The sequence below is a fragment of the Sceloporus undulatus genome, chromosome 5, assembly GCF_019175285.1.
Source record: "Sceloporus undulatus isolate JIND9_A2432 ecotype Alabama chromosome 5, SceUnd_v1.1, whole genome shotgun sequence".
NCBI classification, from domain to species: domain Eukaryota; kingdom Metazoa; phylum Chordata; class Lepidosauria; order Squamata; family Phrynosomatidae; genus Sceloporus; species Sceloporus undulatus.
The window spans coordinates 5,858,495-5,878,612 of NC_056526.1; the positions used below are offsets into that span (position 1 = coordinate 5,858,495).

Sequence of the window (20,118 nt, forward strand, 5' to 3'; positions counted from 1 at the left end):
AAATAGTTTGATTTAGGTAAATTAAACTTCAAACAGATGTGTTTACTACTTTGTAGATCTTATATCTTTTATGTCTTATGAGATCTCGGTAATTCAGTTCTGTATTCTTCATTGGGACGGGTGGGTTTTCAGGGACAAATATTTTGGGACGATGTAGTGTGTCTCTCAAACAAAAGAAGAGCCTTAAGACCTCTGAATTTTCTCTCCAGCTTAGATTTTAGTTTGATGCAGAGAATAACTCCCTACTTACTTACCCGTTCTCTAGCCTTTCTCCCTCCCTATTATCCAGATTGATTCCTCTAACTCATTTGTCTCTCCCATTACTTTCTCTGTTGTTAGTGACAGTAGCAGTGAGGGGAAACACTTCTAGTCTGCTCTGGTGCAAGGCAGGTTATTGGATGCTAGAAGGAATTTTTTGAGTAAATTTTAAAAGAAACTGTAACAACTACTTCTGACATCTGGTAAGCTTTATTCTCCCCGTCACCCCTTCTTGTCACTTCATGATCTGCTAGGTACTCCAGCCAATGTACTACATATGAGCCACAACATAGGTTGAGAGAAGCCCAGTTTGGGAATATTTAGCCGATTCTCTTCTTCTTCAATGATAAATACATCATTGAAGCCTAAAGATTGGGACTGATTCTCATTCCTTTTAAAATGGGAAATCCTATTTTAAATAGGCATGCAAAATATTGGGAAATTTTACCCAAGAATAATATACCTTTTCTTGCATGCATAGTGTGTGTAATGTGTATACCCCTTTTGTTTCTCTAGTTTTGAAGTATTAGGCTAGCACTAATACTTTCGTAGTGCACCTTTCCCACTGAATCTCATTATTTTCCTTCAGCCACTCTACCTGAATATGTACCACAAATATCTTCTCATTTTGTCTTTTGTTATTGTTGAGCAGCATCTCCTGGCTGCCATTATACAGTTGTCTCTTTAAATAATGGTGTGTATGTGCGTCTGTGTGCCTGTAGTTATGCCTTTTAGCTTTTGCGTATTTTAAGTAATTTTATGCTGTTTTTAGATTATCTTGATAGTTTTAAATTTTATTGTAATTTTTTATAAAAAAGGGTTTTATCTGTGAGCTGCCTTGGGTCACTTCTGAAAAAAAAATGCATAAATAAAAGTATATGCATGCACACACAGTGAAGGTGATAGGATTGCAAGAGTCAGAGCTAATGTGGTCCAACTTGCCTTTTTAAGTGAGGATACCATATTGTGTGAAACCTTTTACCGTCACACTCCATTGTCCAAAGAGTACTGGGTCTCTGTTACGCTGTAACTGGATAATGTCTCTATTTGGATAATGTCCAAATGTCTTGAGCTTATTTAGCATTCAGAGAGATGGTCCAGCATTTCTTTTTTAATCTGTGACGTTGCAGATTGTTTTCTAAATATGCCCTGTCACAGTGCCCTTATTTGAAGCAACCCCAGCTTGTGACGGGAAGAAAGAGTGTAATTTATGGGCTGGTTCACACATATTTGTTCATTAGTTGAACACCGAAGCATTGAGGGCTGGCTTACATTTGTGAATGGGCCATCCTACATTTAAAAAAGAAAAAAAAAGAGAGAGGACTGAGAACCAATACTTTTCAATGGACTCAGTTCCCAGACTTGTTGAAATGTTGACTAATCAAGTGAAGCTGGGATCAAGCAAGGGGAATCTGGAGCCCTGGTGGCACAGTGGTTAAATGCCTGTCCTGCAGCCACTCACTCAAAACCACAAGGTTGCGAGTTCAAGACCAGCAAAAAGGGCTCAAGCTTGACTCAGGCTTGCATCCTTCCGAGGAGGTAGCTAAAATGAGTACCCAGACTGTTGGGGGCAAATTAGCTTACAGTTGTAAACCGCTTAGACATTGCGGTAGGAAGCAGTATATAAATGAAGCTTGTTTTTTGTTTTGTGTCGATGAGCCAGTTTTATGCCTTACATTCTAGGACATAACACAGTGGTCTCTGCGTATGTGTGTTCTGCTTCTCACAGTTGTGCAATCCTTTAATTTTCTTTCCTTCTCGTCTTGTTCCACAGCAGTGAGTCTGTTAATTTCCTGCTTTTGTTTTCCTTTGTTAAGGTCCAGGCAATTGCTTTTAATTGATCTGTTGAAGTCAGCCAGGAGAATTTGTTTGTGATTAAGTCCCTTGCAGTCTCCCCTAGTCGCTTGCTATGCATCGCTGACCTTTTTCTTTCACTGTGTTTTATTTTTTAATACTCTTAAATTTCCTAAATGGTAAATGTTGGGATTCAGAGTGCTCTGAGACTTTTTCCCTGCCGCTTTCCACTCTATTGACTTATTGAGCTCTTGAGCTTCACATTGATAGAAACATGTGAGATCTGACATTTTTCTATGCATTAAGGATTCACATTTACTAGGATGGTCCTGATCTTCTTGTAGCTGTTATATTCCTGTTGCTCCTCTGCCAGATTTTTTTTTGGGGGGGGGGGGATGGAGAAGTACAGTGCCTTTTTAAATGGTTGTAAGTACGAGTTGTTAAAAGTTGCTTTTCTTCAGCACCCATTTGCTCTTCCAGATCTCTAGAAGTTAAAGCTGAGTGCGAAAGTAGATGTATCTTGACTCTATTTGACCTGCATGTACAGGAACACCAAGACAGTGTTTCCCCATCTTTAGACCTCCAGAGGTATTTAACATCAGCTTCCAGAAGCACAAACCAGAATGACCAATGGTCAGAGATTCTAGGAGCTAAAGTACTTCTGGAGGTCCAGAAGCTGAGACGCCAAGACAATATGTTGTATACAGTTTAACATTCAGATGCTAAATTTTAGGATGTACACAGTGTGGTTTATTGTGTACAGATGCAGCCAATGTGCACACAATATGTCTATGTATTATAGGATTATTACATTTCTCAGATATATCTGAACCAAAAGAATAATCACCATCTTTGTTTCTCAGTAAGTGTTGAATATTGAATATAGCATCCATCACTATATGAGGGTTGCAGACTCTGATCTGTGGTTGAAGAACAGAAGTGATATAAATACATGAAACCCTTAAGAGCTCTCCTGACTCTAGAGAAGAGAAACTCCCTCCTAGTCTGCTCTTCCATTTCTAACTTCAGCTAGCCACATGCCATTTGGGGGTGAATGGAGGTATGGAAGACCTATGGGTTGTTAGTTAGATCTAGTGCTCACTACTACCGCTAACATTGAAGTCCCTATTTATTGTTCATGGTTGGTGTCAACTTTACAAAGGACTTTTTTGTGGCAGCACTTTCTGTCCTAGAAATGAGACTTTCTGCCTCCTGGTTCTTGTTTCATTGCCTTCTTGCAAATGTTTCTCTCCCCAAAAGACTCTTTTTTGCTAGTCACTTTGAACAGAAAACTGTAAGCTAGAAATGTTATTATAAATGATAAATAATAAAGATCTTGATGGAGGCTGTGCCTGTGAAATTATGGAGGTTCTTGAGGTGGCCTTATAAGTAATTGAAGAGAGAGCCAAATGGACAGGATTAATGGCAAAACCTGCCCTGAGTTGGACTAAATTTGAAATACTTTCCTGTTATCTAACTTTCATTTTGCTGCACCTCTGTTGCTTCACTAATTGGATCATCATCCCCCAGATACCAAGATTAATTAGTTTGACCTTTTGTACATTCAAAAATTCAAGAACCTCAACTATTGATTTTTGCATAGAAGCTTCAGTGTTTGTTATGCTACTAACTTTATTGGGAAAGTGATTTAAACTCTTAAGAATTTGCATCTGTTCCTGCACATTTTATGGTTCTGTTTAATATCCTATTTTCTTTCATAAATTTATGGCTCTGTTTTCTGGATTTACATGCTTTCAGGAGATGGAAATTAAGGTAAGCCAAATAGTTAAGCGTTTCAGAGGAAATAAAGGTTGTGAGTAGTTATAGTGGTTCCCCAAAATACGAGGGTTGTTTCTCCAGGTGGTGGGGATAGTTTGAGCAAAGCAAGGGATCATTAAGCAGAATAATTGTTCTGTTAGTGTCTTTCCTTTAGTATATGGATTCTCAGATGTTGTATCTCCACAAAGAAGCAAAATTTAATAGCCTTCCCACATGTATTAAAGGCAAAATCCTTGAACCATACTACATAGTAGTGCCTCTAAACAAGAAGGGGTGGGCTCACAATTAAGCATGAGGGTTACAATTTATAGGATTGATGCCTTGTTTCTCCAGAAGAAGGCTAGGCAGACCATTGATGTCCCTTCATAGGTGGGTGGTTCCATAGTAGAAGAGAGACAGAGTTTACAAATGCATTCTTTTGGTTGGAATGGGAGGTAAGAGTAGGCTGAGAGGACCTTATTACTTACTTTAGGAAGCATCTTTCTCCTAAGGAGGGCTCTTCAACAACTTTAGAAATGCTAGATAAAAACTGAATTTCATAGGAGTTCCTCAGGCTACATGCAACCCAAGGAGAACATTAGGTTTCTGGTGTGTTACTTGGCTACTCTTTGTTAGCATGAATTAGCAGAATAGTCACGAGGACTCAAAATTTAACTTCTCCTTAGCTTTCTGTGTTTCCAGGACAAGAAGCTGATGACAAAGTTTGCTACAACAGCTAGTCAGGTGAAAAGGGCTCAGTGTAGATCAGCACTTTATGGAAGTCACCATTGATATTGTTGAAGATACTTTGGCCTTTTACAGACTGCCAAAATAAAGCTGCTTCGGGTCTCTTTGGAGGTATGCTGTTTAAATGATGCATGCATCCTAAGAATCCGGAAGCTGCACCAAAGCTGCACTCCGGTGCTTAGGAATGGAGTGTGGCTTTGGTGCAACCTCCAGACCCTTAGGACCCATGCATCATTTAAATAGCATACCTCCAAAGAGACCCGAAGCAGCTTTATTTTGGCAGTCTGTAACAGGGCTTTGATTGATTGCTTGAGACATACTAGAATGACCTAAATCATAACAGATGAAATCAGAAAGGGAAAAAAGGCCAGATTTAAATCATTGGTTATTAAAAGTAACAATTCCCTGAATATTGCTTAGTTAATATTAAAATGATCGGAAGTTACTCGTGTTACCTGTTCAGTTAATCTCTGGAACAAATTAAAGCCATAAAGCACATTTATTGAGTTAGATGAAGTTTTTCTATAGAAATAAGCTAGGAAATTTGTCAGTTTCTTAAATTTATATACTGCAGTCATCCCTGCATATCCATGGATTCAACCATAAATGGATCCAACCCTCCATGGCTTAAATATATATATATATATTTAAATTTCTGAAAAACAGAACAAAACAACAAAAAAAACTTGATTTTGCCTTTTTATATAATAGACACCATTTCATTACCCGATTGCATGCAATGATACTTGAGCATCCACAGATTTTGGGTAACCAAACCACAGTAGGTATCATTTTCATACATGGGAAATGGAGAAGATAGAATTGTCCAGAGTGGAGGCTCTTGTTTTGCTATACTTAACTGTACACACTGTTATGGCTACTATCCATAAGAAAATCCCTACCTCATATTATTATTTGAAAGTATCATTTTTAAAACATGCATAATGCAAGCAACGGGCACATGGTTTGGTTATAACAATGAATCAGTGTAAATAATACCCTGCTTGCTTGTGAATGTATGTACTGTATTTCATTAATCAGATTTGCACCATGATTTAGAAGATATATGAAGTAACAGTCACAAAAAAGTTTGACAAGTAAAAATACATCTGATTTTGTCCGTAAAGAACCACCTTGGTTTGGGATGAAACTTGTATGGCAACGTACGAGTGAAATGCTCCATCTCTTCCTTCAGATCCCAGTACAGCTATTCCAGTCTCAAGGATGATTCTTTGCAGACTTCATTGCTCCCTTGTAGCCTGTTTTGGACAGAAGGAGTAAAATTGTCTCTTTGATCACCAGTGGGAGAATCTCCTTTCAAGCAAAAATGTTATTCAAAGATGAAAGACTACTGCTCTAGTTGAAAATGTGTGAGGTTGTCTCTCGTGACACCTACCTCGAAATATTGCAGCTTCCCAAAACTAATTGATAACTGTTGGCAATTATCTGAGAGCTAGTGTGTCCTGTATATTTAGAAGGACAAAGATCCAGGGAAACACACATTTTCTTTGTGTACTTGCAAAGATTTCTTGCTGTCTTTCTAAGTAGATCTGTGGTACAAAGTAGGCTGTTCCGTTGAATGTAACTTTTTGCTTCAATGGCTATGGAGAAGTAATTGCAGATCTACAGGGGATGTAAGCATGTCTAACTAGGGCTTCTCAGCATCCTTGTTGAGTGCTTGAAAACATGATGAAGTCCTGGCTTGATCGCAACTGCACAGCAGCACCAAACAAACAGATGGGTAGAAAGTAGTAAGACAACGGTACTCCCAGTACGTCCAATGAACTGATGACTCCCTCAGCCTAAACAGTGCTGGTTATGAGCTTTAAAGCCCAGCTTGCATCCACACTATTTGGAAGATCAAATCTTCACAGATGAGCCTGCTTGAGTTTTAAGATTGTCTGTGAAAGCCTTTCTCTTGTTCTCATCACCATTGCAAGCATATTTGGTCAGGACACAGAAGAGAGCCTTCTCAGTGGCAGCTTCCAGATTGTAAAATTTTCTCCCACAAGAGGTTTGGTTGTCCTCCTCTCTCCTTTTTCCAGCAAGCAAAAAGACCTTTTTATTTAAGGAGGCCTTTGGCTTATTATTTATGTGGCACCTTTTAATAGGGTGACATTTTTACAGTTAGTCCTCCTTATCCACGTATTTATTTTTATCCACGGATTCAAGCATCCACGGCTTGAAAATATTTTTAAAAAGTATAAATTCCAAACAGCAAACCTTTTTCCATTTTATATAAGGGGCATCATTTTGCTATGCCATTATATTTAATGGGACTTGAGCATCTACAGATTTTGTTATTCACAAGGAATACTGGAATCAAACCCCAGCGAATAACAAGGACACACTGTATCTGGTTTTATCTTTTTAAAATAAGTTTTATCTGTTTTAAAACTATGTTTTAATTGTGTATTGGTGTAAATTCATGTTTTTAAACTGAGGGTGTATCTACTATATAGAAATAATACAGTTTGACACCACATTAACTGCCATGCACTCTTTGGCAGAGAAGGCTAAAGACTATGTAAAACTACAGATTCCAGGATTCCATAGGATATAGCTATAGCACTTAAAGTTGTGTTGAACTGTCTTATTTCCACAGTGTAGATGGACCCAGAGTTGCCATTTAATTGATCTGTAAACATTTTTAAAACTGTACCCTTTTTGTATGTTTGTAAAATGCCTTGAATCTTGTATGAGAAAGGTGGGATATGAATTAAAAAAATAAATAAAGTTAAAATAAATGCATATTCCCCCTTAGTCTTGCACCTCTCCCCACAAACTGAGAAATGAAGATGACCATGACGCTTAAAACATTGGGAAGTACAGTCGTCCCTCCTGATTCATGGTCTTGCAGTTCACATCCCTCGGTCTTTTGAGGACAACAAGCTGAGAGGGACATAATGATGTGTGCATGGGAGCGCATCCCCATTGTGATCAGTGGGGTGCCAATATCTGCGTTTTCCCCAATTTGCGGGGTGATGGTGGCCCGCAATAGATCCCCCGTGAATTGGAAGGGACGACTATAGTTTATGTTTGCAGCATAATATTGACCTGGGGCTGTGCCATGGATATTAATCTTCTTGCTTCGGTGTATCTGTGGGATCCATGCTTGCAGTTGGAGAAACATTTCAGAAATTTGGTATGAGGTGTGTACATTTGACTACACATTCATCCCAACTTCTGTTGTTGTTTTTCTGAATGCTTATTCCAGACTTTTTCTTACATCCTGGCGACCTCATTGTTGGTCTGATCATCCATCATTTTCTGTTGGTACCAGTCTCTTTTTGAGTAATTCATTCCATGGCTATTTGTTTGGCTATGTCTTGTGGCACTTCCTAGATCCATTTTGGATGAACTGTGGCACAGCTGTTGAACAAACAGGAAAATACAATGGCAAGCACTTAACTGTCTCAATGTACCAATCATGATCTTATTAATATACGGTCTTGGCAGAGTCATACCGGCTGCAGGCTCCAATTTCCACGTAAGAGTTAATGGGCACAGTTTGTACCAGACTTTTTGCATTGCGCGAGTTTGCTTTTTCTTGATCTGGTTTCCTCTCTTTGTGTGTGTGTCTGTGATGCTTTTTTTAGGCCAAGCAGCTGGAAGAGAAAGACAGAGAGCTGAAGAAGCATGATGCCTACTACAAAGAGCAGCTGGCTCGACTGGAAGAGAGGGTGAGAGAGTTTATTCTCTTTTAATAGAGGCGTTTGCTGTTAATTCCTGTTACACATTTCGTTTTTGGCGAAGGTTTCTTTTCAATGTGCCGACCTGATGGGAAGCGTTTTCTGGCCTCTGCCCCTGGATGGGGAGCCAAGGGACACTGGGTGGTTGCACTTTCTTCTTCCAGGGAGGACAGTTGTAGCAAAGGAGAGACCAGGTTGGCCCCGTTCATTGAGTACAGAAGGAGCAGCTGCAGACAATTTGTTTCCACCCACCTTTGCCAAAAAGAACTCTGCTCTGACAGCCAATTGTCCTGGGATTGTAAAGCTGGTGGAAAGCACACTGTAGTCTTATCCGTCTGATGGAGACTGCTTGTGATATTGTAATACATTGTAACCTAGCTTGAGGAGTTACCATTTGACAAAGAGAATATTAATATGGGTTACAGCTGAATATTACGAACAAAAATGATAGTTGTAGAAGAATTACACAACTTAAGCATTCGTTACAAAGGTTTCAAAATAAAGATTTTCTATACTTTAAAATAATAATAGTCTCAGTAAGGAGACTCAGTGCAGCTAACTATACAAAAGCTTCCATAAAAGTGTAAAGATAAAAGTTATTTAAAAGCAGTTAAAGAATTTATAAAGTTTAAAAAAATTAAACATTGAAAACGTTAAAATTCAACAAAAGACTACATACAAGCCTTGAAAACAGTATCACATAGCATTAGGGTCAGTAATAAATCAAACTGGAGACTGTAGTCAGAAAATCAGAAGAAGATTAAATTTGGGCAGCCATAATGGAACTATTGTATATACTCATGTATAAGTCTAGAAATTTAGGTTACAAAACAGCCTGAGTCGATGTATTCAAGGGTCAATGTAAGTACTGTACTTTAAATTATATCTATATCACCATCCCCTGATGAAAGATGAATTTAATCTGCCCCGGAAGGACTGACCCCCTTCTACTCTCTCATCCATCTCCGTAGTATGAGCACGAATAATTATAATAATTATTATAATATAATAATTACAAAAATAATTTGTGAGTTCTTTGGCATTTTTTCCCTTTGCTTCATCCTTTATATCCTTCATTACAAGCCCCTACATTTTATATTCAACTTATCCATGGGTCATATCAAAATCCATAATTTTGGCCTCAACACCTGCCCTTGATTTATACATGAGGTCGACTTATAATCGAGTATATACAGTAGATAAGATCCTCAAGTAGGAAGACGTGCAATTACCAAAACCAGCATCATCTACCCTGTAATATTTTTATTCTCTATGTAGGAGTGTGAATAGTGGACAGTGAAGGAAGTTGACAGGAAGATAATCAACCCATTTGAAATGTAGTGCAGGAGGAGAGCTCTGCAGATACTATGGAAAGCCAGAAAGACAAATCAATGGGTCCAAGAACAAATCAAGCCTTAAATTCTCTCTAGTAACCTAATGCCTGAACTGAGGCTTTCATACCTTGGGCAAATCATGAGACCACAGGACTGTCTAAGGTCAATTAATAATAATAATAATAATAATAATAATAATAATAATAATAATAATAATAATAATAATAATTTATATCCCGCCTCTCCAGAGAATACAATTAAAGTGGGAAGCAGCAAGAAAGGAGAGATGAATTGTCTCAGTCAAGGAGTTTGCGAGACCTGAGCTGAGTTGCAAATAACAGGGTCCTTTGGAGGTCCCTCAGTTGTAGGGTTGCCATAAAATGATCCTGGTTTGGTGGCAGATAACAGCAACAAAGTAAATAATGGAAACAATAGATGAATTGAGCAAGGGGAGGAGAGAGAAGAACTTGTAAATTGCAAAGCTGGTGCTTCGTGAAAGTTTTCATAATCCTCCATGTTTCTTGGTAGTATACACTATCTGACACCCCCCCCCCCAAGATCAGGGGTGATACATTTCAGTGGTTGGGTTTTCTGCAACCGGGATTCTCCTGGGGCTCAATGGCTTTTTATCTCCCCACTCAAAAAAACAACAACAAAAAACAAAAAAAACAAACCCAAACAGGAATGGCTAAAAGTTCTGGTTTGAGGGGAAAGAGTGTTTTGTTTTTTAATTTAAAAGTGCATAGAGCTGTGTGTCTGCGCATACACCTTCAAGTCGCCTGTTGACTTTTGGTGATCCCATGAGGGCCATGTAGCCTATTTAAGAGATGAATTTCCTCTCCTGGAAATTCTTCAGTAGTCTTTTGTTTTCATAATATTCATCTGCAGCCATGCGGCTGTGATCTGTCCATGGCCTGGCTGTTCAGATTTGACACATGGGTAGTTCAGCCCCAGAATACTCAAAACGTCTTAAAGAGAGTGTGTCTCAAGAGACTTGTAAATTTTGATTTCTTCACATTTTGTTAAACTTTGGCCTTTTTTGGCTTCAGAGAGCTCAAGGTGGCTATTGCTGTGGGACAGCTGCTTTTCCCCGTTTGTCTGCCGCAAGCGGTAATCAGAGACACCAGTAAGAGGTATTTCATTAAGACCAGATACAATTTACAGGGCAGGCTGACAGTTCTGGAGTTTTACAGAATGCTCCCATAGGTTTGATATTAAGAATTCTCAGGGAAGGAAAAGAGGGAAAGTACAACCACTGAGGAGTGCTGAGAGAGAAAAAGAAGTGTGTTGCTGGGAGAGGGCATGGTGAAATCTTAGGGGCTCAACAGACTGCCCCTTTGGATCAACATGCAGCCGCCCCATTCCTTGCTAGATCGAGACTGTGCCAACTACACACCATGCCCCCAATCTGGCTTTTTCATGCCCAAAAAGAAGCTGCAAACAGCTTTTTGTGATGCGGAAAGGGTGCCCTAGCCGTGGTGATGGCTTTTCACCACTTCTTTGGTGTAGCTTGTGTAAACGGTGCGCCAAAGATGCGGTGTGATGCCACCCACTGTTTGGTCAAGGAGGCAGTGTGGGGGAAGAGTCGGGGGGCTGGCATGCGGTCACCACACTCCCCACTCTGCCCCACACCGTCTCTTTATGCCAGTCTGTAGAGGGTCTTAGTTTCCTTGTGATACTTTATAGGGATTTTGACATAGTTTTAGAGAGGTCTGGTGGTGACATTTCTATTTGACCAGTCCAGGGTGGCCGTACTCTTGGTTTTATTTTTTACTCTTCTCTGTCATGTGTCCGCCAGATCCAGATCACAGCTAAGGCATGTAGATTCTTTTATTCAGTATTACCAAAATCTGACCATTTCTCTCTGCCTCTGCTACCAAGATTCTGGTCTATGCCCTAGTGGTCTCGCGACTTATTTCTGTAACATCCTTCTGGCCGGGCTTCCTTTTTCTCACCTCCATCCTTTAATTTCTGTCCAGCGTTCAGCTGCACACATTATTACATCCACCCACCGCTCCTACCATATCTCTCCTTTGTTGTCATCCCTTCACTGGCTCCCCTTCCCCTTCCGTATCTAGTATAAGCTCCTGTTGTTGACTTTTAAAGCCTTGCGTGGGCTGGCCCCTCCTTATTTATCAGACCTTCTTTCTCCTCACCTTCCCACTCAGGCCCTCCATTCTGGTAAGCAAGGTCTGCTGTCCCAGCCTAGGATTTTCACTGCCCCATCCTGGATTCGTCCCTTTTCACTTGCTGCCCCTCACTCCTGGAATCTCCTTCCCCCACGAACACGGCTCATCACTTCTTTAACCAGTTTCAAAACTAGACCATCCTGTTCAGAGAAGCGTTCCCAGGCATTACGTGACTATTAATTGTTATTTGACATTTTTAATGTGTTGCCTGCTTTACTTTATTGAATCCTTTCCTGTATTGTTATGTATTATTTATATGTATTATGCTATTATTTCTTAGATTGTACCCCATGGGCAGGTTTACTTTAGCTATTTTATTGCTTGTATGTACAGTGCTGTGTAAATCTACAGCGCTATATAAATAAAGCATAATAATAATAATAATAATAATAATAATAACAACAACAACAACAACAATGGTCATATTAGATGATGTGCATTGCAAAATCCACTAAGGCAGACTGAGACAAAAGGAGCAAAGGACACAGTCCCCTGGAAAATGAAAGCCAATAGCTTAGACAAATTGAAGTTACAAAGGCTTCCTTATAGAACAAGTGATTGTTTCATCTAATTAAAGATTGCTTATTGTGACTGACATTGGCTCTCCATGGTCTTGTGCCAAAGTCTTCTCTGGACCTGCTGATGGAGATCCTTTTTACTTGAGCTGCACCTGAGGCTCTGTTTGAGACTTCCATCATGGCAAGCATACACCCGGCCACTGGGCTATAACCTCTTATTATTGCACTAATTGGAATTGCACTGGGAATTTTGTAATTTGCTGCCCCTGAACATGGAGGTTCCATATGCAGTGAAACAAATACCATTCTCAGCTGGTCAGCAATAGACCTAGAACATTTCTAACCCTTGAAAAAAGTGAAGGCAGAATATGTGAGATGATGATGGGTGTGCTGTGCCCAGAGTGTATCTCCAGAATCACTGAGGAGAGGCTGTGCATTTCAGTGAGGCTTGAGCTCGGATATCTCTCAAAGCAAAAAACAAGCACTGAAGATGTTGGCAAACATAAAAAATAAAATGCTGATTTAATCCTAAACTGATTCATGTTAGGTAGCATTTGTATATATTATACCAGTAAGTGTCAGAGCACCTCTCTGTAATTAATTATGTCTTTTCATTAGTTTTTTTCCAATTAACAGTTTCATATTCATGTTTCTCCCTGCAGCAGAGACACTTCCGCAGTCATTGATAATAAAGGGAGATGACAACAGCACAGATTAGTGTCAGCACAGTGCTCTCCTTCTAGAGCAGAGTTATTATACATATTCGCTGCCAGATGACGGCTGTCATGTTGAAAAATATTTCAGAGGCTTGGGTGAAGATGCACGAACCTTTTGGTGAGGATTAATACTGGACAGAGCAACTGTGTCTCCCTGACAGGTGTGATACTGAAACATAAACAATTCTGTTCTCAGGGGCAAGAGCCATCCATAAATATTGTTTATGTGCAAAAATAGAAAAGAAAGTGGGGGGAGCAAACCTCTTGATATTAAAAAAAAACCCACAAAGGAAGAAAGTGATTCCCTGAACAGCTACCGGTATTTGTAGGTCAGCCGTGGCATTTCAGTTGTGAGTTACTGCACACTGCACACCAGCTAAGTAAGATGGAATAGTTTAACAAAGGACTTAAAGAATAACCTCCCTGCACAGTATATCTACTCAGGCTATAAACTTGTTATTTAAGAGTTTCTCACATTAGATTTCAAGAGAGAGAGAGATTCATTCATCAGTGCTAAAGGGACATTTTCTTCTTCAGACCTGGAAAAAATATGAGCCAATTCTCCTGATTCATATTGATACCAGGGCAGCCCTCTGAGCTTTCAGTACCAGCCACAATAGCAGAAGATGGAATGGTATGGGTTTGCTTTTCTTCTTTTAATGTTCAATGAGAACCTACTGGCTGGCAGTATAAAACGTGGGATCTAATGCAGTCGGAGCCCATAGTGGGCTAATTGCCATTCTTGTATGGGAAATGGCAAATCAATGGGAAAATAGATTGAAATAATGAAGACGCTTAGAATGGAAGCGCTCGCTTTTCTTCCAGCAGGAGACCTCAGCAAAACGCACCCAGATACTCCATCATTATGCTGCGTCATTACTTCATTTCCAAAGTGCAGATGCTAAAAATTGAAGGGAACCAGCAATCTGTCATTATCAAGTATTCCCACCCACCCTGTAGCCTGCCATGTTTCAGAATTGTGCAGAGGCAGAGGAGACAAACACGTCATCTGCATTTCAAACGCACATGCCAGAACATACGTAATTAGCCAGTGTCATTCAGCAGATCATCTCACAGATGTAGATTTGTGAAATCTGAATTCGTATCAGACTTCCAAATTTCCAGTCATTCAACTGCCAGTATGAGTAGTGTTTGCACCTCTGGCAACCAGAACATTCATTGGAATTGTAGTAGTAAAAAAGAAGGCAAGAGTGGGTAACGGGTGCCATGTATTAGCCCTAGACTTTGAACCAAAACAGACGTGATGAGACTTGAATGCCACAGCGCAAAAGCTAATTGTGAGTGTAAGCCTCCCCAAATCAGCTCTCATTTTGCATGGAAAAGACCTAGCATAGTGAGTAATTTAAGTGTGTGTAATTACGATTTCACAGAGTAAAATGCATGCATCCTTCGTCCCAAATAAATGTGTGTTCCACAGATGAAGAGAGTAAACATGAGACTGTAATTATGTCAGAGCACAATATTCAGTGTTTTGAACTTCTGGTTGAGAATGATAGCAAATGTGAGCGCTGTTGGATATTTCCCCTTGGTGGGAAGTAGATAAAAGCATTACAGTGGTGCCTCGGGTTACGAAATTAATTCGTAACGCGGCCGCTTTCGTAACCCGAAAAGCCTTCGTAAGCCGAATTGCCATAGGCGCTAATGGGGAAAAGCCGCGATTCCGTGCGAAAAAGCCGAAAAAAGCACCAAAAGTTTTTTCGTAACCCGAAAAAACATTCGTAACCCGAAACAATAATTCCCTATGGGATTTTTTCGTATCCCGAAAATTTCGTAACCTGGGTATTTCGTATCCCGAGGTACCACTGTATTTATTATAAAGAAAACCCTCACCATACAGTAGTAGTAGCAGTGGTGTGTGTGTTGTGTGTGTGTATACACATATGTGAATAACAGCTTAAACATTCCTTGACAGCTGGTCTTTCCCACTTCTTACCTCACCTATGCCTATGATATAGTTATCATCTTTCTTTTCTTAGCCCTCTCCCATTTTCCCTTCAGTGGTTGCCCACTCTTTTGGCTCCATAACTCCTTTATTGATCCAGTTCCAATGACTAGTCTTTAGTTTTCAGGTTCAAAGAGTTGGTTCTATTACCTCTTGGACCATCCGATCACTAGGGAGGGACTAAGATATTTAAAGAACCATGCCCCTTTCTTCATAAAAGGCACAATATGGCTTGTGAGGGCCCTCTTATATTTCCCACAATGTGTCTCACATACAAGAAGGTTTCCCCTGTGACTGCCAAAGGTAATCAGCCTGACATCTTCTGTGTAAAGCAGGCAACATTAGAAGTGCAGAAACAGAACTTTGACTGTTGTAAAACTAATCACATTAGTGGATAGTTGGCGACAACCAATAATTCTGATGCTTCCAGATATTGCATGTGGAGGAGATGCCCAACTCCCAACCACAATGTCATGACCATCCCATCTTTTGGAAAGTTTTTTTTAAAATTAATATATTGAAAGGTAAAGCATCTCTTCTCCCATGCCTGCCACTGTAAGCTTTCTTCCTGTTATAGAAGTTACACAAACTCTCCCCTCCTGAGTCAATCCAAAATGAGAGGGAAAACTAGTTTTTGGGCATGCAGTAATACCAGGACAGGGGCTGGACAAGTGTACAGGGGCCGGGGTCTAATTGTCTTCCCAGCCTTTTCTCGCTGGACCAAAATATTTCAGTTTTCTTCAGAGTCGTTCTCAAAATGTCAGGTGAAATTGACGTTGCATCACTTCCTGTCTCCATTTTGAGAGGGATTCTGACAAAAACAGAGTTGTTGTGGATGCTGAGAGCGTTGTGGGTATGGGTGTGGGTGTTTTCACATACGAAGGGGTGTTGTCCAAATCCCACCAAAAATGTTTCTTGAATTTTTGGGGGGTGGAGGAAGCAAACTGATGGGGTGGGCTTCATGGGCTCCAAATGTGGGGTCTAGGACCTGCATGTGGCTCCTGGGCTGTCCTTACCCCTTGCCCAATCTACGATGAGTAAGGATATTGGTAAGTTGTCTGTCAGTGGCCCATTACCACAGGGTCTTAAAACAGGATAACACAATGGTTATTGTCCTATGCAGTGTTTCTGTGTGTGAGGTGGATAGCAGATGGAGAGGTCTGTCATAGCTAATAGGTTGGCTTAACAAAAGTTGTGGGACCTTTCCTGCCCACACTAACAAAGTGCTTCATGAGTTTGATGTGGACTGACTGAATTAAATGTGTGTCCCATCAGTTTATAAGGAGCAGTTAGCCAAATTAGTATATATTGACAATTTCCAATCTGTCAACATTGGGTTGACCAATCTATCAACATTAGGTTCCCGTTACACTATACATATTACTATATAACACTGCTTAACATCCCAGCCTCAGAAGGCCACTCTTAGCCAGTTTATCACACTTGCTTTCTGGTTCCCAGCCTTCACACACTGCATTCCAAAACTCCCTCCACCATTCATATAGTCATCCACCCACTCTGGCCTTAGGCAACATCTTTCCTCCAACCTTTGTCCTTCAACAACCAACATTAAAAATGAGCTTGTCACCTCATGCCCATACCCACAAGTTTTGCATTTCTGTGGCTATTCAAACAGTCTAATTATGAAGGTCCTTCTTGGGCACCCATTCCATGCATCTGAGGAAGTAAACCTAGTCTACAAAAGCTCATGTTACAACTTCTTTCACATAGTTAGTCTCAAAGATCCTTTTGCATACTGATATTCTTTGCATAATGCTACAAGATCCCTTTGCATATTGATATGCCTGACTAGCATGGCTATGCCTCTGAAATCTGTGCAGGTGAACATAGTTTTCCCAGTCCAAGTCAAGAGATCTAATGTTTCTTTTGCTCTTTGGGGGAAGCTCATTCTATTATGTAACAGCCCTGATCCATAAGTCAGTCTTAGCCATACAAGATTTTTACAGGCACAACCTTGTTCAACTGCCTTCAAGATAAAAAAAATGCACAGTGATGTTTGTTTCCCTTTGACAGGTAAATTTGATGCAAGCTGGTTGGCCATGTCTTAACAAAACATATTTGCTTTAAAATTCCACCAGATGTGCATTATGGGAATAGCATCCATTTGTTTTTACTCTCCCCCCCCCCTTTTCATGGCTTATACTTCCAGGTGGGATTTTCTGTGGGGGTAGGATTGGCGCTTCATTTGAGGCGTAGGTTTACTGCATAGGCTGTCAAGGAGCATTAACCTTCAAGTAAGATGAGCACACAGACTGTAAAGCTGTGAGTTGATGGCACGCACTATACCTGGTATTAACCAGCATTATCCATCCTCTTGCTACAGTAAATAGGATTTTGCTATTATGATGTGTCAGGGTTTTCACAGCAATCAAATTTACTAGACACTAAACTGCTCTCCTCTCCGCTGAGCGGCTTTAGTTTGGATTTTTGTGCTCGCATTAATCCTGTTGGTAGGAAATCCTCATCCCAATTGTGTAGAGAAATTATAATTTAATGATCTCTTCACTACCCCCTTCCCAGCCCTTTTCAAGCCTGGGAAAAAGAACGCTGTATTTTTGCTATGATAGCTCTGGGGCTTTGAACAACAGGAGATAATGTACAATTCGGCTTCCAAGCCAAGTATCATCTGACCGTGTGTACATTTACTGTGAACAAATGATTACAATGCAAATCATGCAGGTTTCAGATTCCCCTCCTCACCTCACTGCTATAATTGTCTTTTCTGCGGTTCAACAGGTGAACAGTCTAACAATTGTCAGTGAATTCTGGCCTAGAGATGCTGGATCTAGATGCACAAATATTTCCAACCCATAAAACTCAAATGTCTAGCCCAAATAACAGTAAAGTCAACGTGCGATCATTTGAGTAACAGAATAATTTCAGTGTGCAAAAAGTAAGAAGCTGGCGGCATGAGCTTTCATAGACTCAAGTCTACAAAAACTCATGCTACTAGCTTCTTTCTTTCAGTTAGTCTCAGTGGTCCTACAAGAGCCATTGGCACAGTGATTTTCCAGACTAACACAGCTATGTCTTAGAATAACTCCAAGTATAGATCCATCCATCCATCCATTTAGGGTGTCTGTGGTATTGCCTCTTGATCCACTAGTCCTAGGGTCTCTGTGGTGATGAACAGAGAATAAAAATATTTAAAATATTAAACACATGAAATAAATTTCCCTGAAAGAGAGTAAAACCACCCCTTAAAATTAATTTAAAGCCACAGAATTAGAAGATGTGGAGCAGCCACCATTAATTTTAGAGTTTGAAGGCCAAGCAAAATAACACAGTCTTAGCTGCCTTCTGGAAACTCCGAAGAAATGGAGCCAGCCAGCATGCTCTTTAGAAAATTGGCATCATGTTCACTCCAAGAGAATGTGGAAACTGATGGGTTTTGTCCTGCTCTAGTCCATCCCTGTGTCATTATCATAGTTCAAGGATGCTTTCTTGTGTGTGCACTGTATATATCTCTTATGCACACAATTTTACAGTATCCAGTGCTTCAGTGTATACTGTATACTGTCCCTATAAATTAGGAATGCATTCTACAATGCTGAGTTCTCTTGGACTGTCCCTTCTTCAACTAGATGCTCAAGATTTTGTTTCACTGAATTTATACAGTCTTCATTGGGTTGTTTTGAACCCCTTCCTGCGTGCTTTCACTTTGTTTGATATTTCACACCTTGAAATTCACACAAGCCTCCCTCTTTTGTGTTGATGGTACCCTTTTGACTATACAAACAATGACATTTGCACCTGACTTTTGAGAACTAAGATAAGAAGGGAGGAATGGGACAAAGTATGGCAGTTCAAAGCAGTCTTGTTGAGTGCTCCAGCCAAGCAGTGGTACTTTTCCCCAGATGCTCCTGATTGTTTTGTCCCCTTCCTTTGTGTGGAGGGTCTGCCATTTTACTGTTTGTGCCCACCCTGAAGTTCAGGTTATAGAGCATAACATACAATTTCAAATTAGAACAACAAGGGCACCCAGAGAGACAACTATATCCCATCTGGAGGCTCGGGAAAACCCAACAGTGCATCTTAGAGAAGCGATGTACGTAGATGTTTTAGTTCAAACAACCTTTTTGTTGGCCAGAGCTAGGCAAGTGATCACATAGAATAGGTAAGATAGGTTTACCCACCCCAAAGTGTTATATACTTGTGTCCTATTAATGAAATAATGATGTGGAAGCATCACATATGCTGTTCCACACCCATTTCTTTAAGAATGATCCACAGTTTTTCATGATCTGATTCTACACAATCAAGGCTTTATCTATAAAACACAGACTGATTTTCTTTTGAAAGTCTTTGGTATGCCCCATTCTCCAGTATATGTTTGCAATATGATCCCTTCCTTTTCTGAACCCAGCTTAAATATTTGGCATTTCTTGCCAGGTAAAAGGCTTTGTTGTAGAGTTTTGAGGATCACTGTGCTTGTATTGGAGATTAATGCAATGGTCCTGTGGTCGCTGCCTTCTCAGTTTCCCCCTTTCTTGCAGAAGGAACAACACTGTTTTCAGGTAGAACTTGGATCTTAGCATGCTTTAATAAAATTATTGAAAACAGGTGTTTTAAAATAGTTTATATATATTGTAACAATGAGTGTCTCTAGGGGAATTTTTAATTAGTTCAATTAATTAATAGGTTATGCTACAAGCAACCTTTATGGGAGAGTTTCCCACCTGTGTATTGAGAGAAAAGGAACGAAGGAACTTAGCAGAGACAGAATTCTCTAAATGAAGTATTTCTTTATTAAGGGGGAAAAATCAGACAACAAACAAACACTCACACATACATGCCAGGACTAAGGAAATCAGGAGTTAGCTTGGAATAGCTGGAGGCTTAACTAATGGCAATATTTACACAAGACGAGGGTTGACTTGATCCAATTGTGAAGGGGATGGCGTGGGATGCTGCCGTTCTGCTGAGCGGAGGGGAGAAATGGATGTACCAGGACCAGTCAGAATTCACAGTGACAGAGTGTCCCCAAGCTTTCTAACTAGCTCACTAACAAAGGATTTTTGGCATCTTTTATAGGCAAAAACTAGCTTGAAGGCAAACGTGTTTGTCCTACATCAAAAGATATCAAATCTGCATTGTAAAGGATTGCTTGGTTTGGCAATGTCTAGGG

At 40.1% G+C, this 20,118-nt stretch overlaps 1 protein-coding gene across 4 annotated transcripts in view; it reads left to right on the top strand.

The window, feature by feature from the left end:
* CHCHD3 (coiled-coil-helix-coiled-coil-helix domain containing 3) overlaps positions 1-20,118 on the top strand; it is a 272,857-nt gene that overhangs the window by 146,665 nt on the left and 106,074 nt on the right. For 2 of the 4 annotated variants that reach the window (XM_042468794.1, XM_042468793.1), the window contains exons 5-6: positions 3,811-3,825; positions 8,157-8,240. The exons of 1 other annotated variant lie outside the window; for it this stretch is intronic. In XM_042468794.1, the coding sequence (XP_042324728.1) occupies positions 3,811-3,825; positions 8,157-8,240 (99 nt within the window). The remainder of the gene's footprint in view (positions 1-3,810; positions 3,826-8,156; positions 8,241-20,118) is intronic. One more of the 4 variants, XM_042468795.1, reaches the window with a different exon arrangement.